General features: G+C 38.1%; 1 protein-coding gene across 5 annotated transcripts in view; it reads left to right on the top strand.

The window, feature by feature from the left end:
• LOC106083945 (mushroom body large-type Kenyon cell-specific protein 1) overlaps positions 1-25,653 on the top strand; it is a 490,542-nt gene that overhangs the window by 281,278 nt on the left and 183,611 nt on the right. The window contains exon 1 of one of the 5 annotated variants that reach the window (XM_059363639.1): positions 172-1,925. The exons of the other annotated variants lie outside the window; for them this stretch is intronic. Within the exon in view, the coding sequence (XP_059219622.1) occupies positions 1,901-1,925 (25 nt within the window). The 5' untranslated portion in view covers positions 172-1,900. Of the gene's footprint in view, positions 1-171; positions 1,926-25,653 lie in introns of those variants that run through there. 5 annotated transcript variants of the gene reach the window in all.

The raw sequence follows: 25,653 nt of genomic DNA, 5'->3' as shown, positions 1-25,653 counted from the left end.
AACCATAATCTTTAAATGTATTTTTTAGGTTTTTGTTTGAAAGCAACAAAAAAAACGATGAAAGTTTAAAAATTTATTTATCAACAAACAAACATACACAAAAATACAAACATTAATAAATGATACAAGCGAAGAAAAGCAGTTCAAAGAAAAGTCAAAGAGATTAATAATACAAAAAAGTGTCAAGTAAACAACAAACAAAACACCAACAACCTACAAAAGTGCAATCAATCATTATCTAATATTGTAATACAAATTGTATAAAGCAAACTCTCACATATACAAACATACACACACACACACATACACATACCACAAAAATCTACAAAAAACAAAACATTTTTTGCATAATTAAAAAAGTTCAATCAATTAGAAATACTGCATACTTTTGAATTGTTTGCAAGCAAAAGAAAAAGTCAACAACTACAACAATAACCCCCAAAGAACAATTGCAACATAACAAGAACTTCAACAACAACATATCATTTGTGTAAATTGCAGAACATTCAAATTTAATTTCACAAAAGGAAAAACAACAACAACAACAACAAAACACAAAAATCATCTCTCTCTCCACATGCAAAAAGCGGCAATTGTCATATAACAGAAAACTTAACATACAGAAATACAAAAAAACAAAAAAGGAGGCGCTTTAAAAAAGGCATCAACTTGCAAAAAAACCAAACACCACTTTGAGTACATAGAATCTGTTGTTATATACTCATACTTATATATACACCAGGTATATAATATACATACGAGTACTCAGCTACGTGTTTTTATATAGAAAAACCAAAAAAAAAACAGAAAAAACTTCAGCCTCTGTATTGGGGTCGCCTCATCAGCTGCAACATCAACACCGACTCCCGGGCAACCCCCCAAGCCTGTGGTGTTTTTAATCAACATCGTTGCTTGTTATCACCAAGGGATTGGATTTTCGGGGGGGGAGGGATTGAGTGGTTATCAAACTCACACTCACTCACATAATCCAAACTGCATTAACATCAAAAGCCTTTAAAATCCACAACCTTTGTCGGTCCCTAGTTGCAACCACCAGCTCCACCATTGTGTAACAAAAAACAACGCATTTTTACAGCAATTTTTTAACGCCAATTCCCCGGAAGTGCGTAAATAAGCAGTCAGCATCAACCAGCAAGCGGACGCACCAATACCCCCCCTCTCTACTTGCCTCCAATGCATTTTTTGGCCATAGGACACCCGAAAATCCTACTGCATTAAATTAAAAATTGCTGATTGCGCCTGCAGCAGCTCCATCATCATCATCATCGTCATCGTCATCACAAAGCAGCCGAGCAAACAAAAGCATCCTTTCACATTAACGCATTAACCGTGGGGGAAAAGGGACAAAAACGCATCGTCGTCTACCACATCCCAAGCCGAAACCAAGCAGTGAAAAAAACCTCTGGCTGTCCAAACTCAGTCTCATTTAACCCACAGCCCACACTTGTGAAGTCCTAAAAAAAGGACAGTACAGTCCATACACCGTCTGTTTGCCATTAAATCTTTGGGCATTTACGCACATTTCTGTTGTTGTTTTATTCGAGAGTTTTATGTTGCGTTTTGTTTTTTTTTTTCGTGCTCTCCTGTCGTTGCATTGAGCTGTTGTTAACCGTTGTTATATTCACACACACACACACACACAAGCAATTGCATAGCCACATAACAATCATCATTCGATTTATATAAACATATACAAATGCATATATGATATAAAAAAGGACATACGCCAATACTACTACCACTACCGCTGCAGCATAATCATCATCAGCCAGCGAGCCAGCGTGCCAGCCAGACGGACTACTGGGAGCAGCATAGGAAAATTGCATGAGAACGCGTTTGTTTCATCGAAATTGTTGCGGAAATACAAAAATATGATGCTATGCACATCAGCGCCTATGAAGCATGTACGTATATATAAACACCATATCTGACATATCCATGTAAAACTTCTCATACATACTATATACCCGTGTATGCTGCAAAAAACACACACACATGAGTCCTTGATGATGTTTTGTGTTTTTTTTTTTCTCACTTTTCCCATATATAAAAAAGTCTGTACATTTTATCACTATATATATATATATATTAATGATTATGTATGCAAGTGCGTTTGACCACCATCGCCATCATTATCTTCATAAAAAAAAAATTAATTAATTTTCTCCCCAATTGTTTTTTCAAAAACGTATTTTGGGAAAGAGTTTCTGCCCCAAGGCGGCTGTTTTTTATTGGTTTTCTATCTCGCTTTTGCTCATTCATTTGCTCTCTCTCACCTTTTATCAGACGCACTTGAAGAGTTTGAGTTATATGGACCGCAGTCTTTGCGTCTTGATTGCATTGTGATCCTCCAGATACATATTTTAAAGGTATTTATTTGTTAGTTTATTTAAAATAGAAAATGTTCATAAAATAAATTTGTTTTTAAATCCATGCAAACGCATCCTATATGATCTATAGATTTCCGTGCTGCTTATATCAGGTTTATATTATTTAAAATAAAAAATTATTTTGAACTTCATCGGATTGTGTTTTTATAGAGCGACTTGCGAAAAGTCGACCTCTTAACCATTACTTTACTTTTACTTTAATTGGCTATGACAGAAGATTTGTTCCACTAGCCGAACGTAGAACAGCATTCCAAGCGCCTCGATCTTCTGCGCTCATTCTAAAATCTCTGACACCAAGTTTCGAGGTGTCTCCCACCACTTGGTCTTTCCATCGGGCTTTTAGTCTTCCCAGTTTGAGTGTACCACCGTGTTTGCCTTCAAAAGACTTCTTTGCTGGCGCTTCTTCATCCATTCTGACAACATGACCTAGCCATCGCAGCCGTTGTATTTTGATGCGTGTAACTACGCTATCGTCGTCATACAGCTCATGGTTTATACGACGCCTATATTCTCCATTAACGAAAACTGGTTTTTATTTTATGAAGAATCTTTCTCTCAAATACTCTAAGCACTGCCTCATCTGCTTTCACAAGTACCCATGCTTTAGAACCATATAATAGCACGGGTAGTATCAGAGCCTTGTATAGTATAATCTTCATCTGTCGAGAGTTGGCCTTGATTCTAAACTGCTTACTTAGTCCAAAGTCTGTATTATTCTTCGCTTTGCCAGTATTATTCTTCGCTTAATCTCAAAACTGGTGTCATTCGTTTTGGTTACGGTGGTGCCGAGGTAAATAAAGTGACTGACTGTCTCAAAGTTGTGGTTCCCAACTTTCTCCATTTTCTTTATCTGCTCGGTTGTACAAGGCTTTTTGGGAGTTGAAACCATCCATTTCGTCTTATCTACATTTACTGCCAGACCCATTCTCACGGACTCTCTTTCGATTCTTTCAAAGGCTGCAGTTACTACTTCCGGTGACCGACCTATGATATCGATGTAGTCGGCATAGGCGAATAGCATGTGCGTTCTTCTAGCCAGATTGCGCAAATAAGCTGATGCATACGCCTTATCAGCGTGTCGGCTATGGTCTTAAATAGTTCAGCGGGTAACCCGTCGGCTGCTGTTGCCTTGTGGTTCTTTAGTCGGGTCACTATTACTTGGACCTCATTCTGACTAGGAGGTAAACACTCTATACCATCATCAGGAATTGGCCAACATCGGACACTAGCAGTTGGGTAAAATGTTCTTTCCATATCCTCAGCATGTTATCTGCGTCAGTTATCAGATTTCCTTCTTTGTCTCTGCAGGAGGATGTAGAATTTCCGGACATCATTCTGACTCCTGTACATCTCATTTCGCTCACACTCACGTCTTTCTATTTCCTTTTTCTTTCTGCGGAATAGACGTTTCTCCTCTCTTCTTTTCTCCCGATACCTCTAAATCATCTGGCCCATCTTAACCATTATCATAATATTTTCTGCAATCTGTCCGAAAGTAGAAATAATTTGAACGAATAAAGTTGGTCTGAAAGGATATTTTTACAGATTCTTCTTATTGATGCAGATCGTTGTGGATTGCGAAAGCGTCAAATCGGTTCATTAGAGTGCCTCAAAGAACAAAAAGTATTTGTTTTAAAACCCATACAAATGCAATCTCCACCTTGACTACCAAAAAATACGACAGACGGACAAACGGCACAGATTTAGTATGCGGTCAGACGGACATGACTAAGTAGAAAGAGGAGGAATTTTTGAGTCATACCGTACATTTTATCCAACCCACAGTAGTGGCACTGGATACAGCTGATGTTTTTATAATTAAGCGAACCGCTCCGCTGCGCCTACTTTTACACCATATAAAATACAACTTTCTTTTCAATTACACTTCATTGTAGCTCAATGTAAAGGGCCTCCTTTTTATAGGCGAGTCCGAACGGCGTACCGCAGGGCGACACCTCTTTGTAGAGAAGTTTTTACATGACTGCCATACCAAATGTTACAGTGTAGCCAGCATTCTTCCTGAGTTCTTTGAATATAGGACACATTCCAAGAAATGTGCAATGTTTTCATCTTAGCGAGTGTTGCATGAGCTACATGTTTTGATGTTGTTCTCGTTCATTTTTCTTGTCTTTAGCGGTAGAGTGTCGCTTTGTGCTCTGAATATGGCTGATATTTGGTATTTATTTAGATATTCTTTAGTAAAATATCCGTTTCCCATCAAAGGAGTCAGATGTTCATTTTAGCGTATACTACTTGCTTGTGATTGGCTAAGCATACCCTCGTACGCTTTAGTTTTGACATTAAGAAATATTTCCTTGGTGCAGTATATCCATTCTTCTTTGAGAGCCTATCTAGTAGTCTAATGTTTAGTTCCTGCCCCATACAATTTATTTCCTTTGCCCAGAATACATTATTCTGTAGAATGACCTTTGATATTTTGTTTGGAATCCGGTTATGACCATTAGTGTACAAAATTTTTTTCGATGTAGTAAAGATGAAGGTTCAATGTATAAATAAAACCAGTCTCTAGACTTAGTACATAATTAGGCGTGAAATCTGGTGTTTTTAAAATTCTCTTAAGAACCACAAGTTATTTCTCCAGTTTATCCGCGATATTTGTGAATAATTAAGCCATGAAAGACTTCAGTGTAGTTCGCGGTGAGTGTAATGCTTGTTGCGCAGCTCCCAGACACTTAGTCCCGAAAGTGAATATTAGTTTCGAGCTCTACTCCCAAATATCTTTCATTTGAGTCCCATATTGTTACGATCGGTTAATATGTCCGGTTTGGGGTTAGAGCGGCCCCTGGACACTTGGATCCAAATTTTAATACCATATTCGTAGTCTCCTCTCCAATGCCTTTCAATTGATATCCATATCGTTCCGATTGATACACTTTTGATTGTGGATGGTGTTTTCGAGGCAAGGTAGGAGGTTCCGCCACTTTAGATTTCAAACAAGTTTGGCCGGGCCGAATCTTATATACCCTCCACCATGGATCGCATTTGTCAAGTTTTTCTCCCGGCATCTCTTCTTAGGCAAAAAAAAGGATAAAAGAAAAGATTTGCTCTGCTATTAGAGCGATATCAAGACATGGTCCGGTTCGGACCAAAATTAAATTATATGCCACCTAATTCGAATAAGAATTGCGCTCTTTGGGTGCTCAAGAAGTAAAATGGAGAGATCGATTTATATGAGAGCTGTATCAGGCTATAGACCGATTCAGACCATAATATACACGTATGTTAATGGTCATGAGAGGATCCGTTGTACAAAATTTCAGCCAAATCGGATAATAATTGCGACCTCTAGAGGCTCAAGAAGTCAAGATCCCAGATCGGTTTATATGGCAGCTATTTCAGGTTTTAGACCGATTTGAATCCTACTTTGCACAGTTGTTGGAAGTCATAACAAAATACTTCGTGCAAAAATTTAACCAAATCAGATACGAACTGCACCCTTTAGTAGCTTAAGAAGTCAAGATCCAAGATCTGTTTATATGGCATCTATATCAAAACACGATATGGCCCATTTACAATCCCAACCGTCGTACTTTAATGAGAAGTATTTGTACAAAATTTTAAGCGTCTAGCTTTAATCCTTCGAAAGTTAGTGTGGTTTCGACAGACGGACGGACGGACGTCGCTAGATCGATTTAAAATATCATGACGATCAAGAATATATATACTTTATGTGGCCTCAGACGAATATTTCGAGGTGTCACAAACAGAATGACGGAATAAGTATACCCCCACCCTATAGTCTGTTATTCTTTACAGACCATATTCGTAATCTATTTTCTATTACCTTTGATTTAAGCCGAACTTTGTCCTGATCGGTCGACTTTTGAATTTGGACTGTGCTATTGATGTGCTTCTAAAGTCTGGTCGGCCCCCTAGATACATGGACCTAATTTTTAATATCAAATTCGTGTTCTACTCCCGAATACCTTTCATTTGGCTCCGCTCCGCTTGGAATATCAAAAAATTATATAGCCTATTGCTCCTTCCACACCAAACTACACAATCTGCGAAGCTTCATAGGAAAAGGTCATTGGAAAATTCATTTTACGAAATTTCCAATCGAATAAGACTTGCGCCCTCTATAGGCTAAAGAAATACAATCAGGAGATCATTTTATATGGGAGCTATATCAGTTTATGGAACGATTTGAACCATACTTAGCACAGTTGTTGGAAGTTAAAAAAAAAACACCTTGTTATGCCAAATCAGGTAAAAATTGCGGCCTCTAGAGGCTCAAGAAGTCAAGATTCTAGATCGGTTTATATGGCAGCTTTATCAAAACATTAACCGAGATGGCCCATTTACAATCCCAACTGACCTATATGTGTGTTTGGAAGTATGTGTGCAAAATTTCAAGCGCCTAGCTTTACTCCTTCAAAAGTTTGAGGGCTTCCCACAGACTGACAAACAGACGGACGGACAAGGCTAGATCTACTTATAATGTCATAAAACTTGAGGGAATTTTCTTTGAAAAAAAAACGCTAAAAATTTTTACATTTTAATAGCTACATGATTAATGCTAGACCTTGAGTCAACACAGGGCTTTTCTCCATTACAGCCAATGCACCCAAAACATTTGAATCATTGCGATTTGGTTCAGTCACATACATTGTAGCCATTTTTGTATTCTGTGGTTTGAAGGTTTATTTTCTCAATTCCAAATATAACACAAAAATAATTATCAATATACAAACTTTCGAATGTGCTCTCCTCCCACTACATGCAGTTCGGTAGCGAGAAATCTGTGATGATAAAGTTGAGATTTCTTTCTTTATTATCAGAAGTTAATTTTTAAAAGGGCTAGCTCTTGACCGCCAGACATAAGTTCACAAAAAAAAAAGCGAATGGCAAATACCTTGAACTGAACAAAGTCCTTCAGAGAGTAGAATGCACTAACGGAAGATGATTTAAGATCAAGTCAATCTCCAACAAAATACTGACACACTCAAACATCAATTGCATTGTCGGAAGGCAGGCGGTGAAGATAATTTTGTATTTACACACATAAACGTTGTCGAATGCAACTGCGTAGCACTCACACGAAGGAGGCAGTAGGCATTGGGGAAGCTTCGAGGTGAAGAGTACAAATCTATACATCTATATACGAAATTGAGTTGAGTACGAAGATATTCCTATGCGTGTACTTGCAGATTATGAATTTATTCAAATGGGTATTTCCCTGAATTTTAGTAATATTCCATCAATGAGCTGATGGACTAACTAAGAACAAAAGCCATAACAAGTAAAAAGTCATGTTTTGTGAATAACATCTGTCAATAAGGGTTTGGACCATGCAAAAAAATTCAAGGGCATACATATGGAATTTGTATAGTCGTTCCTTGTCTTGCTAGGTCTTGTGATCTACAATTCCTTGGAATATTTTCGACGCCTTGCATCCAGAAGAGGTGAACACTTCAGCCGTAGTCGTAAGCGATTACGGATCGGATAACAGTAATCGGATAACATTCTCGATATGGTCAGTCTCAGTTCCTCACCAAAGCCATCATGGTGGTCTACACTAGACCCATCTCAATTCAAATCTAAGTACCTTCTATTGTGTATTCTGTATTCTATTCATGTGTAGCGCATATGGGGAAGATGAAGAGACATTGGAGCATTTCCTATGTCATTGCCCATCTTTCGCGGCTAATAGATAGCGGCACTTAGGTGGGGAAACGTTGCCAGATATGAACCAACTTAGCGGCGTGGCATGGAAACTAAATAAGGGTTTTGTAAATAGCACGGAATTACTAGCTTTGATTTGTTGTTTATACCCTCCACCATGGGATGGGGGAATACTAATTTCGTCATTCTGTTTGTAACTACACGAAATATTCGTCTGAGACCCCATAAAGTTGATCGTCATGACATTTTATGTCTGTCCGTCCGTCCGTCCATCTGTCTGTCGAAAGCACGCTAACTCTCGAATTAAAAAAATTTAGCCGCTTGAAATTTGGCTGAATCATTTCTTATTAGTGTAGGTCGGTAACGGTCGGTAACGGTTGTAACGGTGGGCCACATCGGTCCATGTTTTGATATAGCTGCCATATGAACCGATCTTGGGTCTTGACTTCTTCAGCCTCTAGAGGGCGCAATTCTTATCCGATTGGAATGAAATTTTGCACGACATGTTTTGTTATTATTTCCAACAACTGTGCAAAGTCTGGCGCAATTCCGTTTATAATCTGATATAGCTGTCATATAAACCGATCTTGGATCTTGATTTCTTGAGCCAATAGTGCGCGCAATTCTCATCCGATTAGGCTGAAATTTTGCGTGAGGTGTTTTGTTATGACTTCCAAAAACTGTGCTAAGTATGGTGCAAATCGGTACATAACCTGATGTAGCTGCCATATAAATCGATCTGGGATCTTGACTTCTTGAGCCTCTAGAGGGCGCAATTCCTATCCGATTTGGCAGAAATTGTGCACGTGGTGTTTTGGTATCACTTCCGACAACTGCGCTATATATGATTCTAATCGGTCCATGTGTTGATATAGCTGCCATATAAACCGATCTTGGGTCTTGACTTCTTGAGCCTCTAGAGGGCGCAATTCTCGTCCGATTTGGCTGAAATTTTGCATGAGATGTTTTGTTATGACTTTTATGACAATAATTGTGCTAAGTATAGCGCAAATCGGTATATAATCTGATATAGCTGCCATATAAACCGATTTGGGGTTTTGACTTCTTGAGCCTCTAGAGGGCGCAATTCTCGTCCGATTTGGCTGTAATTTTGTAAAACGGCTTCTCACATGACCTTCAACGTACGTGTCTAATATGGTCTGAATCGATCGATCAACAGCTTGATACAGCTCCCATATAAACGGATCTCCCGATTTTGCTTCTTGAGGCCCTACAAATTGCAATTCCTATTCGAATGAACTGAAACATTATACAATGACTTCTACAATGTTAAGCATTTATTTATGGTCCGAATCGGACTATAACTTGATATAGCTCCAATAGCATAACAGTTCTCATTCAATATTCTTTGTTTGCCGCATATCGCGCATAGAACTCGACAAATGCGATCCATGGTAGAGGGTATAAAAGATTCGGCCCGGCCGAACTTAGCACGCTCTTACTTGTTAGTATTGAGAGCGCACAATAAGCCGATTATTGGCTTAGGTCTATGTCCATAGTGGCATGGGGCGGATTAATATTCGCACCCTCTTTTCAACCTAACCTAAGTAGCTTCTATTACCAAGCTTATTGTAGTTCCAATGAGCGTTATCAGAACTCTCACTTGGTGGTCAACACTAGAACCATATATTACCAAGCTTATTGTTGTTGTTATTGTTGTAGCAGTGTGTTGTACACTGAGGTGGGAGCCCTTGCCGATGAACGACTCCATCGAGCCAATCCGGTACATAGAACCAGCTGGTATGGGATTGACCAAGCTTTTTGTAGTTCCAATGAACGTTATCAGGTAAAGTGGTATATAATCCACATTGCCTGTCACGGTCCAGTATTCTATCAAGATTACACATTGTCTTTAGCCGCTGCTTAAGTAAAGACATAGAAAGCTTCTTCAAACTGATGGCAGTAGTCGGAGTCATTTGTCTAGCCACAATGTTCAGGGTCATCAAGTGTAGAATTAAATTTGTCTCCAGTGCAGTTTTAATGAGCCAACAAGTCATCTTGCGGATACGGCTGACTATTTAACAGTAGCCGACATCTACCACCAGAGCACAAAATCATACAGTATTACAGATATGAAAACTGCTGTATAAAGCCAGTGTGTGTTATAAGGTCCAAACTTCTCATGATCTTCTTCGTTAGTCCTCTCCAAAATGCTGGATTTGAAGTTTGATTTCCTGTCCAGCAAAACAACTTTGCAGCCTGTTTCCATAGTAAAATGTGATTAATATTTAACCCATTATGTGTCAGGGGAAATCAATCAATATTTCGGTATTGTTTCATTCCCTCCACACATATGGAGTGCCTCATATTCCCCAAGAGAGACATGGAGAGAATGTGCCTATTTGCAGATGCACTTGTAAAATTATTTACGTATTTAAGTACTTAAGGACGCAAGTTCAAGAAACTTAAAAAACGCGCAGTGTTTACAATTACAATGAATAGTCGCCAGTGCTATTTCTACATCAACAAAAACGCCAGCAGCCGCTACCACAGCAGATAGTCAGTCATACAATATCTTTACACTATATACAAATATGCCACTATGACAATGGCAGCACCGCAACAGCAACAACTGCATTTTTTACATTGCCCCAACAGAGCGCTACTTGGTCGCCATGAAGATGTTAATAAACATGATCAGTTACATGAGATATTTATTGAACTTCATGCTAGCCACACACACACACGCACAATGGCACGCATGCGTAATCTACTCCTAGTGGCAGAACGTAGTCACAACACAATGTTAATGCATATCCATTAAACAGTGAGTATTAGGTTGTATCGATTCACCTAGAAAAAATATGAGGTTTTTAAGTTTCTTTGAACTCGTTATACCACTAAATCAAAACCATTTAATGCAAAAAAATTGGTAACTTCGGTGAAAGTACAAGTGGTTTTAAACACTTTATCGAATCAATACCATATATTGTTGCCTAAATAATCCTGAAAATCGGGATGAATTCTCTATTAAAACCCTATTGGAACTATAACCGCAGGCTTGGTATTGATTTTTATGGTATTCCACCTACTAATGAATAATTTCTGTAAGATCCTCACACTTTCCTCTTTCATATCAAAAATGAAAAGGAAATGAAATAAACAAGTTAAAAAAAAACTTGCTCGTATATTTACCCTAAAAAAGTTTAAAAAAAATTCTTCCATTGTAATTTCCGCATACATACTCGAACTATTATCAGTTGTTTTCATGTTTAAAATGTTCGTTTGCTAATGTCAATTAATTTTATTTAATTCATCGAATTCAGCTGATACGGCCTAGTGTACAGCAGACGTTTATAAAGCCAACATTTCCCACAACTTGATAAAATTTAAAGTATTTTTCGTCAATATACTTTTTTTTTGGCAATTTCGTATGTTTCTGACATTGTCAAGGTAATACTCGTACATTGAACCATGGGTGAGAATCAAGTAACAATACTGGAACAACATATTTGATTTCAAAATCTTGAACTACATATTTAAAAGATTAAAATAAACAACCACCAGATTGAATCATAATTGCCACTGGTATGGAATTGATTTATAATACCCTTCTCATCCAACAATCATAAACATCGACTTGAGAACCTAACATCGACACATTTGGCGATAAAATGATTGTAAAGGGTGATTTTTTAGCTATATCTTTTTGGTAACACTGGACACCATGAATGGTCTTAAAAGCTAACAACGCTTGTCAAAATGCGTGCTCTGTTCATAGCGCGCTTCTTCCACTCCATCGACGAAGCTCATTTTTGGCTCAGTAAGTACGTAAATAAGCAGAATTGTCGATTTTGGAGCGAAGATCAACCAGAATCATAGCAAGAGCTACCAATGCATTCAGAAAAAGTCACAGTTCGTTGCGATTTATGGGCCGGTGGCATAATTTGACCGTACTTCTTCATAGATAATACGAACCGTAAGGTATGGTAACTAAATCACGAAATCGTTCAAAAGTGACAAGCCACTAGAAATTTTTTACAGATTTTTCACAAATGTTCTAATTTGGATATGTCTCCCATATAAGGATGTACTTTGACTTCACTTCTTGAGCCCCTACAAGCCTCAATTTTTATACGCTTTGATTGTAATTTTTCACATATTGTTCTCTTATGACTCCCAACATCTTTGCCAAGTAAAATACCAATCGGAATATAACGCCATATAGCTCCCATATAAACCGTTAGCTTTCGTATAAACCGGCTCCAAAAAACCTAAATTTTTGGCTAATTTGACGAAAAGTACACATGTGCCCCTCATCTAAATTCAATTGTCTAAATTGTTATGCGAATCCATGGTGGTGGATGGGTAAAAAATTGCAAATTTTGCCCATGAACATTCCACTAAGGAACATGGGCAAACTTCTTACATATCAATGAGTGCAGTCCGATTCAAGTTTAAGCTCAATGATAAGGGGCCTCCCTTTTATAGCCGAGTCCGAACGGCGTGCCGCAGTGCGACACCTCTTTGGAGAGAAGTTTTACACGGCATAGTACGTCACAAATGTTGCCAGCATTAGGAGGGGAAAACCACCGCTGAAAATATTTTTCTGATGGTCTCGCCAGCATTCGAACCCAGGCGTTCAGCGTCATAGGCGGACATGCTAACCTCTGCGCTACGGTGGTGGATGGATGCCCGGGAAAAATTAGAACGCGTTTACTTAATGGATGCATTCTAGCGAAAAAGCTAGAATGGCCGCCTATTTCGCACAGTGGGAGAAAATCGAAAAAAACTGGCCGTGTTAGAACGGGTAGATATAACTCTTTACAACGGTTAGAGCTAAGGTGCTGGCGAAATCGTTTGCGAAATTTCAAGGACATAAGTTTTTCAGGGCGCCGCTGATCATCTCGGTATTTCAAAAATTTTTTGTTTGTGGTCCAATTTCCAACATTTTTGCTGAGTAGTGGAAAGAAGTAAAAAGGCGTTAAATTCGGCCGGACCGAACTTTGGATACCCACCACCTCGGGTATATATGTAAACCAACTTTTGTCATAATCCCCCATAGCAGCTTTATCGAAATATGGTACGATTTGGAGAAAATTCGACACGGATATTGAGAGGTCTAATAAGTACAAGTAATTGTTCAATTTTGTAGAAGAAAATATTGGTCTTTGTTGTAGCCATACCCAAATAAACACCGATCTGAACCGTAAACAGCACGGATGTCTAAAAGCCTAACATAAGTCACTGTGTCAAATTTCAGTGAAATCGAATTATAAATGCACCTTTTATGGGACCAAGACTTTAAATCGATAGATCGGTTTATATGACAGCTATATCCATGTCTGAACCGATTTGGGCCAAGTTTCAGAAAAATCTCGAAGAGTCTAACACAACTCACTGTACCAAATTTCGTCGATATCGGACAATATATGCGCCTTTTATGGCCCCAAAATCTTAAATCGAGAGATCGGTTTACATGGCAGCTATATCCAAATCTGGACCCATCACGGCCAAGTTGAAGAAGGACATTGAAGGGCTTAACTTAACTTACTGTTCCAAATTTCGGCGACATCGGAGGATACATAAGCCTTTGATGGGCCCAACACCTTAAATCGAGAGATCGGTCTATATGGCAGCCATATCCAAATCTGGGCCGATCTCGACCAAATTGAAGAAGGAAGTCGCAGGGCCTTACGCAACTGACTGCCCAATTTTCGGCGAAATCGGACAATAAATGCTCATTTTATGGACCCAAAACCTTAAATCGAGAGATTGGTCTATATGGCAGCTATATCCAAATCTGGACCGATCTGGGCCAAATTGAAGAAATATGTCGAAGGGCCTAACACAACTCACTGTCTCAAATTTCCGCGAAATTGGATAATAAATGCCCCTTTTATGACTCCAAAACCTCAAATCGAGAGATCGGTCTATATGACAGCTATATCCAAATTTGGTCCGATCTGGTTCAAATTGAAGAAAGATATCGAAGGGCCTAACAGAACTCATTGTCCCAAATTTCAGCCAAATAGGATAATAAATGTGGCTTTTTTGGGCCTAAGACCCTAAATCGACGAATCGGTAAATATGGCAGCTATATCCAAATTTGGTCCGATCTGGTTCAAATTGAAGTTGGATGTCGAGGAACCTAACACAACTCAGCAAAATCGGATAATAAATGTGGCTTTTATTTGACTAAGACTTCAAATCGGCGGGTCGGTCTATATGGGGGCTATTACAAGATATAGTCCGATATAGCCCATCTTCGAACTTAGTCTGCCTAAGGACAAAAAAAGAATCTGTGCAAAATTTTAGCTCAATATTTCTATTTTTAAAGACTGTAGCGTGATTTCAACATACAGACGGACAGACGGACAGACATGGCTAGATCGTCTTAGATTTTTACGCTAATCAAGAAAATATATACCTTATAGGGTGGGGAATGGATATTTCGAATTGCAAAATGAACATACCCCCATCCTTCGATGGTGGGTATAAAAAATCCCTATAAAAAAGTCAGCTTGAGGTCTACAATATCTCGTCTTGTTTCTGGGTTATTCATCTTTTAATTTTTATACCCTACACCCCCACTGCTAAGCTATGAAGAAGACGAGGCAGACCCATTGATAAGTATATCGATCGGCTTAGAATCACTTCCTGAGTCGATATTGCTATGTCCATGTATTCTTGTAATCAAGGTACAGGTAGCATTTGTTGTCCGATTGCTCTTTAAGGTTGTAGTAGCCACAATTTAGAACCTGTGGTGAGACATTTTTTTTTAAATTAAAGTCTGACTAGATATCAACATAGGTTCCATGTATTAAAAATATTACGTACACTTGGTGGTGAAGGTTATTTTGTAGTCGGCTCCGTCCGACTTTTGTCTTATGTCTCCTAAATCCATGCAAACAATCTTTTGCATCTAACAATATTTGTAGCCTCCACAGCAAAGTTACTAAAAATTGCCGATTTAAACCATCCCAAAAGAGGTATTATGGGGATTTTTGTAAAAAAATTCGGACAGAATTTATTTTTTAATTTTTAGGGACTCTTTTGTGTGCCAAATTAAAAAATAATTACTAAGATTCGGTAAATAAACCGTGGGATTTTCCCATCCACGCCTTCTCTGAGGATGGGAAAATCCGCATCGTTTGGGTGCCGGGCCGTAACGAAGTAAGGAGAAATGAAAGGGCAGACGATTTGGCGGTGAAGGCCAGAGGACTTCCGTCAATAAACTTGGTTAACCCGAAGCCTTTCGGGTTGTCGCTGTCCGAGTTAAGGAAGTGGGCGACGAATGCGCATGCAACATTGTGGAACAGCGAAACGGTCGGTAGGACGGCGAAAATCTTAAGGGGGCATCCAGATCGTGAAAGACGAGAATATTACTGAAAGGAAGTAAGAAGGAGGTCAGTATAGCTATTGGTATCATAACGGGACACATAGGACTACGAGCTCACTTATGTAAAATCGGTGCGGCAAGTGATATCCATGAGTAGGGCATGCGGGGAAGATGATGAGATGTTGCAGCATTTCCTTTGTCATTGCCAGGCTTTCGCGTCCAACAGATACCGGTACTTAGAAGGGGACTCAATATCAGACATGAACCAACTTAGGGGAGTGGTATTGAAAACAATTACGTATTTTGTAAGTAGCACGGAATTCCTAACTTAAAATTTTCGTTTGTTTCTCTTTTGAGACGAACTCTATGATGGGAGATGCAAATGGAAAATGAAAGCCAAAGATAGCAACACACACCAACCACTATGGGACGCGTTTCGTCTTTGATTGGAAGACTTTTCAACCATATTAGGTGTAATGGCTTCAGGGGCCTTGCGTTGGTATGTTGTATTTGAATCGTATTAATAGCGAAAACGCATATATGCTACAATTACCACATTAACTAAACTCGACAACCCTGCTTATTAGCTGTACTTTTCCCAATCCATTTATTTTTGTGTAATGACAGACATTCTTTCTGTGACAAATTGCACTTCTTCCGTACCACACATGATTTTGTTCATCTGTTGGAAGTTGTAATGATTTTCTTTCTAGAGGTTACTTCATAGTTTTTATAGCGCACAACAAGCCGATTACTGGCTTAGGTGTATGTCCATAGTGGCATGGGGCCGATTAATATGTGCACCCTCTTTTCAACCTAACCTATTAGGATTTTTACAAAGATCTGACTGGTTTGACGGTATTAATTATAATATGCCTACTTTCTCATGTTCAATAGACTAAAACATCTAGGTGAGTCTGATTGCTGACTGACCTAACCTTAGGTCCCTCCATAACGATAAAACTTACTAGTAGCTCCACAGAGAGGTTGATGTATTGGGTTGCCCAAAAAGTAATTGCGGATTTTTTAAAAGAATGTAAATTTATTTTTAATAAAACTTAGAATGAACTTTAATCAAATATACTTTTTTACACTTTTTTTCTAAAGCAAGCTAAAAGTAACAGCTGATAACTGACAGAAGAAAGAATGCAATTACAGAGTCACAAGCTGTGAAAAAATTTGTCAACGCCGACTATATGAAAAATCCGCAATTACTTTTTGGGCAACCCAAGCTATCAAAATGTAACCCTTATTGTGTGTAGCCTTTTTTTAACTCTTTTTCATACTTCTTTCTTCTATATCATCATTTTGTCCTTTTATTCCAAGACACTTTGTTAGGCACTTGAATTTTTGTATTCGGTTACAAAGTTCAGCGCGAAATAAAAAGTTACTATCAGGAAAACAAAAAATATGGAATGGAATACAATTTACAACTTGTTTTCGCACTCTGCTCCCAGGGAGTACAGTTTTGTTCATTGTGATGTGATGCGATGCGATGTAAATTGAAGTGTTGTGGTCTGCTCTGTGAGCAATTACCAGCATTTATCATTTTAGCGAACTATTCGCAGTTGTTTTTTTTTTTTGTTTTATTTTTTCGTTTTTTTTTTTTTGGTTTCTTTTTGTAAATGAAAATATAATTAATAATTACGAGCCAAATGAAAACTATGGAGAGCAGTACACAAATGTTCAACCGCAAATATACGAAAACAAAAAATATAAAAATTACGAAAACAACACAAAAAAAAAACATAAACAGCACTGCCTGCGCTACTGATAAGAACTCTTTCGCTTAACAGAATTTCCAAGAAGAAACGAAAATTTTTTAGTTGGGAAAAAACTAAAAAAAAACCTAAATAAATAATAAACGAAACGAAATGATTATAGTTTAACAACACCAGCAACAACAATGGAGACGTTACATGCTGCCAATTAAATAGCGGTTGCAGTCAAATTATCAACGTTTTTTGTAGTTTTTGCTATTATTGCCATTCGCAAGCCCATGGTGTTGTTGTTTTAGTTTTTTTTTTTCTATAGTTTTGTCGTTCGGTTGGTTGGTTTATTCTGTCGCTATTTTATATTTGAAATATTACAAAACAAAAAAAGCAAAAAAAGAGCGAATAGAACCATTATGGCACTAGCAACACAAAATTAAAATAATTTTGCAATGATTATCAAAAAAAAAAAATATATTATTATTATTTTAGTTATATGTAGACATTTAGTTTTAATATGTTAATGCGCCATACATACATATGTAGTGGTATGTACACATGTATATGTGTTTAATTGAGAACAGAATGGATATATTTGGGTGGGCTTGTTATTGGCAGAAAATGTAGTCTACTTTCTATAAAACTATGATAACCTACGAATTTAATCAAATCTAATTGTAAAGATCTAAATCTTCAAACCCTATCTAAACATCGTGACCTATACAAAACAAGTAAGAGCGTGCTAAGTTCGGCAGGGCCGAATCTTATATACCCTCCACCATGGATCGCATTTGTCGAGTTCTATGCGAGGTATCTCTTCTTAGGCACAAAAATTATAAAAAAAAGATTTGATCTGCTATTAGAGCGATATGGTGCGGTACGGACCACTATTCAATTATATGTTAGAGACCTGTGTTAAATGTCAGCCAATTCGAATAAGAATTTGGGAGCTCAAGAAGTAAAATAGAGAGATCGATTTATATGGGAACTGTATCAGGCTTTAGACCGATTCAGACCATAATAAACACGAATGTTGATGGTCATGAGAGGATCCGTTGTACAAAATTTCAGGCAAATCGGATAATAATTGCGACCTCTAGAGGGTGAAGAATTCAAGATCCCAGATCGGTTTATATGGCAGCTATATCAGATTATGAACCGATTTAAACCTTATTAGGCACTGTTGTTGAAAGTCATAATAAAATACTTCATGCAAAATTTCAGCCAAATCGAATAAGTATTGCGCCCTCTAGAAGCTCAAGAAGTCAAGTCCCCAGATCGGTTTATGTGACAGCTATATCAGGTTATGGACCGATTTAAACCATACTGTTGTTGGAAGTTATAGCGAAACACGTCGCGCAAAATTTCATTCCAATCGGATAAGAATTGCACACTCTAGAGGCTCAAGAAGTCAAAACCCAAAATCGGTTTATATGGCAGCTATATCAGGTTATGAACCGATTTGAACCATACCTGGCACAGTTGTTGGAAGTCATAGCGGAACACGTCGCGCAAAATTTCATTCCAATCGGATAAGAATTGCACACTCTAGAGGCTCAAGACGTCAAGACCCAAGATCGGTTTATATGACAGCTATATCAAGTTATGTACCGATTTGAACCATACTTGACACAGTTGTTGGATATCATAACAAAACACGTTGTGCAAGATTTTATTCCAATCGGATAAGAATTGCGCCCCGTAGAGGCTCAAGAAGTCAAGACTCAAGATCGGTTTATATGGCAGCTATATCAGGTTATGTACCGATTCGAACCATATCTGGCACAGTTGTTGGAAGTCATAGCGGAACACTTCGTGCAAAATTTCTATCCACTCGGATAAGAATTGCGCCCTCTAGAGGCTCAAGAAGTCAAGACCCAAGATCGGTTTATATGGCAGCTATATCAGGTTATGAACCGATTTGAACCATACTTGGCACAGTTGTTGAAAGTCACAGAGAACACGTGGTGCAAAATTTCTATTCAATCGGATAAGAATTGCGCCCTCTAGAGGGTCAAGAAGTCAAGACCCAAGATCGGTTTACATGGCAGCTATATCAGGTTATGAACCATACTTGGCACAGTTGTTGAAAGTCACAGAGAAACACGTCGTGCAAAATTTCATTGCAATCGGATAAGAATTGTGCTATCTAGAGGCTCAAGAAGTCAAGACCCATGTTCGGTTTATATGGCAGCTATATTAAAACATTGATCGATTTGGCACATTTGCAATCCTAACTGACCTACACTAATAAAAAGTATTTGTGCAAAATTTCAAGCGGCTAGCTTTACTGCTTCGAAAGTTATCGTGCTTTCGACAGACTAGATCGACTTAAAATGACATGACGATCAAAAATATATATACTCTATGGAGTCCAAGACGCATATTTCGACGCGTTACAAACAGAATGACGAAATTAGTATATCCCCATCCTATGGTGGAGGGTATAAAAATATTGAGTTGAAACTTTGCACATATTCTTTTTTTGTTCATAGGAAGGACAATTTCGAAGATGGGCTATATCGGACTAAACTCTTGTTAAAGCCCCCATTTGGACCGGTCTGCCGATTTAAGGTTTAACCCCCATTAAGGCCACATTTATTATCCGATTTCGCTGAAATTTGAGACAGTAAGTTGTGTCAGGCCTCTCAATATCCTTATTGAATACTGATTTGAATATAACTGCCATATGGACCAATCTCTCCATTAAGGGCCTTGAGCTCATTCAAGGCGCTGAAATTTGTGACATTGAGTTGTGTTAGGCCTTTCGACGTCCATATTGAATAGGGCTCAGTTCGGTCCAGATTTGGATATAGCTGCCATATAGGCCGATCTCTCGATATAAGGTCTTGGAACCAATTAAGGCGCATTTATTGTCGGATTTCGCTAAAGTTTGGGATAGCTAGTTGTGTTAGGCCCTTCGACATCTATGTTCAATACGGCTCAGATCAGTCCAGATTTGGATATAGCTGCCATTTAGACCGATCTCCCGATTTAAGGTCTTGGGGCAATAAAAGGAAAATTTATTTACCGATTTTGCTGAAATAAACTACAACGAGTTACGTTAGGCCCCTTGACAATCATACCGAGTATGGTCAAAATCGGTATTTATTTGGATAGAACTGCCATAAAATTTTCATTATCAATTTAAAGTCTTGGGCCCATAATAGGTGCATTTATTCTCCGTGTCATATTAGCCCCTCGATATCTCAGTTCAATATAGCCAAGATCGGTATAGATTTGGATGTAGCTACCATACATACCGATCTCCCGATTTAATGTTTTAGGTCCATGAAAGGTGAATTAATTTCCTAATTTTGCTGAAATTTAGCACAATGAGTTGTGTTAGGCCTCTCAACATTCATACCGAGTAGGTTCAAGATCAAGCTATTTTAGATATAGCTGTCATATATACGGGTCTCACAATTTAAGATCTTTGAACAATAAAAGCACATTTATTACACGATTTCGCTGAAATTTGGCGCAGTGGGTTGGGTTAGTCTCTTCGACATTCGTGTTCAATATGGCCCAGATCGGCATACATTTAGATATAGCTGTCATATAGACCGATCTCCCGATTTAAGGCCTGTGACCTATAAAAGGCATGTTCATTTTCCAATTTCTCCGAAAATCGACACAGTTATCCCTTTTAAGTTCTTCGACATTCTTGCCCTTTATGATTCATATCGGTCTATATTTGGATATAGCTGTCATATACATACACCGATCTCCCGATTTAAGTTCGTAGGCCCTTAAAACATGCATTTTTTAACCGATGAATTTGAAACATAGAGTTGTGTTCGAACCTTACAAAACCTTCCTGAATGCGGTTGAGATCGGACTATATTAAGATATAGCTGGTATGAGTTTATAAATGATGCATTTTTCGTTGTACTGTGACATGGTGATGGGTATGCAAATTTCGGCCCGGCAGAACTTAATGCTTTTTGACTTGTTTTTACTTTAGCAAGTCCTATAACGCTTTGTGTTTTACGATAATAACAAATCTTATTGAAGCATTTTTGGAGAAATTAATAACTGCATAATAATAACTATCAAAAAATTTTTTTTGCCATAATAGAATAGCTTACAGCTGTGACATTATCTATCTCAATGAATAATATGTCCATATTTTATGGTTTAACTAATATTCGAATGAATCCCTCATTGAGTTTTAAATGCATCCAAGTAGTATAACAGCATTTGTCGTTTTGGGTGGTGTTGATGACGTTGTTGTTGTTGGTGCTGTTTATTGCTTTGCATTTTCCCCCCAGTTGATATTTAGCGAATTGCAATGCCTTTTTCCATTCTGTTGCAATTTGGGTCATAAATGCAAATATGTCATATTTCAATGATAAGAAGCAACAAAATGGAATTATCAAAAACAAAAAACTTAAGTTTTTTTTTATTTTGAATGTAAACAAATTTAATATTTGTTATTTAACAACGCTCACTATAAAAAAAAAAAAAAACAAAAGTATGACTCTTATCTAAAATTTAGAAGACATTCAAAGCGAGGCTATCATAAAGGTTTGTGAAACTATTGAAAAGAGAATAAAACCCTCTTAGATTTGGTATTTTCTTAGAATGTCATATATGTACTGCCAATATTTTCATTGGTAGTGGAAATTGCTGTTAGAAACACAATTTTGCAGAGCGCAATTAGTTAACGAAAAGTTTCTACAACATTTCTGATGTAATCGAAACTCTTAATTTACGTTCGATTTCAAAAGAAATACAAATTGTCATAGCTTTGGTTCTTATGCGAATTTAAACACTGGCAAAAAATTGTCCTCGCTTTAAAGATACGAACCAAAGATGCAGAACTTAATTTAAAGACGTTAAGATGTCACCACCGACGGTTGGTTGGTCATTGCATTTGGAACACATCGAAATATCCATTTCCGACCCTATAAAGTATATATATTCTTGATCAGCGTAAAAATCTAAGACGATCTAGCCATGTCCATCTGTCTGTCTATTTAAATCACGCTACAGTCTTTAAAAATAGAGATATTGAGCTGAAACTTTGCAAATTGCAAATTTTGCCCATGAACATTCCACTAAGAAACAGGGGCAAACTTCTCACATATCAATGATTGCAGTCCGATTCAAGTTTTAAGCTCAATGATAAGGGGCCTCCTTTTTATAGCCGAGTCCGAACGGCGTGCCGCAGTACGACACCTCTTTGGAGAGAAGTTTTACATGGCATAGTTCCTCACAAATGTTGCCAGCATTAGAAGGGGAAAACCACCGTTCGAAATTTTTTTCTGATGGTCTCGCCAGGATTCGAACCCAGGCGTTCAGCGTCATATGCGGACATGCTAACCTCTGAGCTACAGTGGCCTCCTGAAACTTTGCACAAATTCTTTTTTTGTTCATAAGCAGGTTAAGCTCGAAGATGGGCTATATTGGACTATATCTTGATATAGCCCCCATATAGACCCATCCGCCGATTTAGGGTCTTAGCCCCATAAAAGCCACAATTATTATCCGATTTTGCTAGATTTTGGGACAGTGAGTTGTGTTTAGCCCTTCGACATCCTTATTCAATTTGGCTCAGATCGGTTCAGATTTAGGGTCTTAGGTCCATAAAAGCCACATTTATTTATCGATTTTGCTGGCATTCGGGACAGTGAGTTGTGTTAGGCCCTTCAACATCTTTCTTGAATTTGGCCCAGATCGGTCCAGATTTGGATATAGCTGCCATATAGACCGAGCTCTCGATTTAAGGTTTTGGGCCCATAAAAGGCGCATTTATTTTCCGGTTTTGCCAAAATTTGGGACAGTGAGTTATGTTAGGCCCTTCAACATTATTCTTCAATCTTTAAAAAAAAGAGATATTGAGCTGAAACTTTGCACAGATTCTTTTTTTGTCCTTAAGCAGGTTATGTTCGAAGGTGGGCTATATAGGACTATATTTCGATATTGCCTCCATACAGACCGATCTGCCGATTTAGGTTTTAAGGCCCATAAAAGCCACATCTATAATACGATTTAGCTAGATTTTGGGACAGTGAGTTATGTTAAGCCCTTCGATATCCTTTTGCAATTTGGCACAGATCGGTTCAAATTTGGATATAGCTGTCATATGGACCGATCCGCCGATTTAGTGTGTTAGCCCCATAAAAGCCATTAAAGCCGATTTTGCTGAAATTTGGGACAGTTAATTGCGTTAAGCCCTTCAACATCTCTCTTGAATTTGGCCCAGATCGGTCCAGATTTGGATATGGCTACCATATAGACCAAGCACTCGATTTAAGGTTTTGGGCCCATAAAAGGCGCATTTATTTATCCGATTTGGCTGAAATTTTATACAACGGCTTCTCTCATGACCTTCAACATACGTGTATAATATGGTCTGAATCGATAAATAGCTTTATACAGCTCCCATATAAACCGATCTCCCGATTTTGCTTCATGAGCCCCTACAAGGCGCAATTCTTATCGGAATGAACTGAAATATTACACAATGACTTCTACAATGTTCAGCATTCAATTCATGTATGGTCCGAATCGGACTATAACTTGATATAGCTCCAATAGCATAACAGTTCTTTTTCATTATTCTTTATTTACCTTAAAAGAGATACCGCGCATAGAACTCGACAAATGGTGGAGGGTATATAAGATTCGGCCCGGCCGAATTTAGCACGCTCTTACTTGTTTTTTGGCATTTTTTGGAATTAATGTTTACCAGAATCCATGGTTATGTGTTCCCAATATTCGGCCCGGCCGAACTTGGCACGCTTTTACTTATTTTCTCACTGCCCCTTTCTCTTTCACTTTATATATCTTACTCTACCTATGCCTTCCTTAAAGTAAGAATCATTTGCACATTTGAGTTTTAATGTAAATCAATTACCCTTGTCATGACATGGGCATCTAAATCATAAAAAATCATATTTTATGAGTTTTATTTCTTTTTCGGAAAATATTACTCTTCTCAATTGCTAAAAAGAAATGACCGACCAAAAAGAAAACAGAACAAAAATCTGGACATTTCCTGCATATAAAACTCATTTACATTTGTCTTCCTTTTCAAATCTGTCTATTTTTTTAGACTCCTACAAAAAATCCCCCCTCCCATCCATAAAAACAAGTATGAAGACAGTAAGAACCACATTTTGTACTCTGCTCTAATCTAAACGCTCTTCTGCAAAAACATGAATGGAGTTTCCCCTTGCTCTAGGATTTTGATTTCGGTTGTAAATTCAAAGTCATTCAATAGCCAAGCCACTTGTCTGACTCTAAGCAAAAAAAAAAACCCAAAAGAGCATTACCACAGAAACATAACCTGCTACAACAACAGAAGATTCAGTCTAAGCCTAAGGAGCGAAAAATGTTGCCAAAACATTTTTCTAAAACGGAAACAACTGTCTCGCAACAAAATGTGTTTTTTGTGTTGGCTGGCTTTTTGCCGCTTCCTCCCCCTCCTGTGGCACAATGTTCGAGACGGATAAACCGAAGGCAAGAGTGTGAGTGCATGTGCATTGTCAAAATGTCGATAGGAAGCTGTTACTCTATATGCCGAGAACAATAATAACAACAACAAGGACTACAACACATTACTAACAACTCTCCTTTAAATGCTAACTTCAATGAAAATGCAGCAACGCAACAATGCCACCAACATCAACATCAACATCAACCTCATCATCATCTCCATGGCCATCATCAGCGATTTGGCGGCAATGGCAACAACAGCGCAGCAATTGAGTAGCGAATAGCACATGAATAAACTTGGCTAACAACTTATTTGTTACAGCAACCTTTTTATTGTTCCTGTCGTTGTTGCTTGTTGTTGTTGTTGTTGTTTTCCTTTTCCATTGAGTAGCTAAGCTAAGGAGGGGTTACAAATGTTTTTCCTTTTGCTCTGACATTATTATTTGTTGTAGTAGTATTTTCCTGGCGGCTGCCTGCTAAAGGATGAAAACGTTGCAGCAGCTACAACAACTACAACAACAACAAAAACAAAGACCAAAAAGAACTACGAAATTTAAAATAATCGTGCAATTCACCTGCTCTGACAATAATTGCAAATTCAACTGCAACTGCAGCGACAGCGTGCGTGCGTTAAATCGCCCTGCACAGTGGGATGTTGTTTTTTTTCGATTGCAAAACTTTATGGAAGGCGTATTTTTGATCGAAATTCGCTGAAATTTGAACATTTGGGCGCCTCATTATCCATACCGAATATAGTTCAGATCGGTCTATATTTGGCACCTGTTCCTTTAAGGAACAGAGGTCCCTTATCATTAGGCCAAATGATTAGGGATCTCCTTTTTATAGAAGCCGTTGTACTAAATTTCGGCCAAATAGGATAAAAATTACTCCCTCTGGAGGCTCAAGAAGTCAAGACCCGAGATCGGTTTATATGGCAGCTATATCAGGTTATGGACCGATTTGAAACATATTTGGCGTAGTTATTGGGAGTCATAATAAAACACCTCGTACAAAATTTCAGCGGAATGGGATAAGAATTGTGCCCTCTAGTGGCTCAAGAAGTCAAGACCCGAGATCGGTTTATATGGCAGCTATATCAGGTTATGGATCGATTTCAACCATACTCAGCACAGTG

Source organism: Stomoxys calcitrans, chromosome 2 (assembly GCF_963082655.1).
Source record: "Stomoxys calcitrans chromosome 2, idStoCalc2.1, whole genome shotgun sequence".
Lineage (NCBI taxonomy): Eukaryota > Metazoa > Arthropoda > Insecta > Diptera > Muscidae > Stomoxys > Stomoxys calcitrans.
The sequence above is the reverse complement of the archived record's forward strand: the minus strand, read 5'-3'. Positions and strand labels throughout refer to the sequence as shown.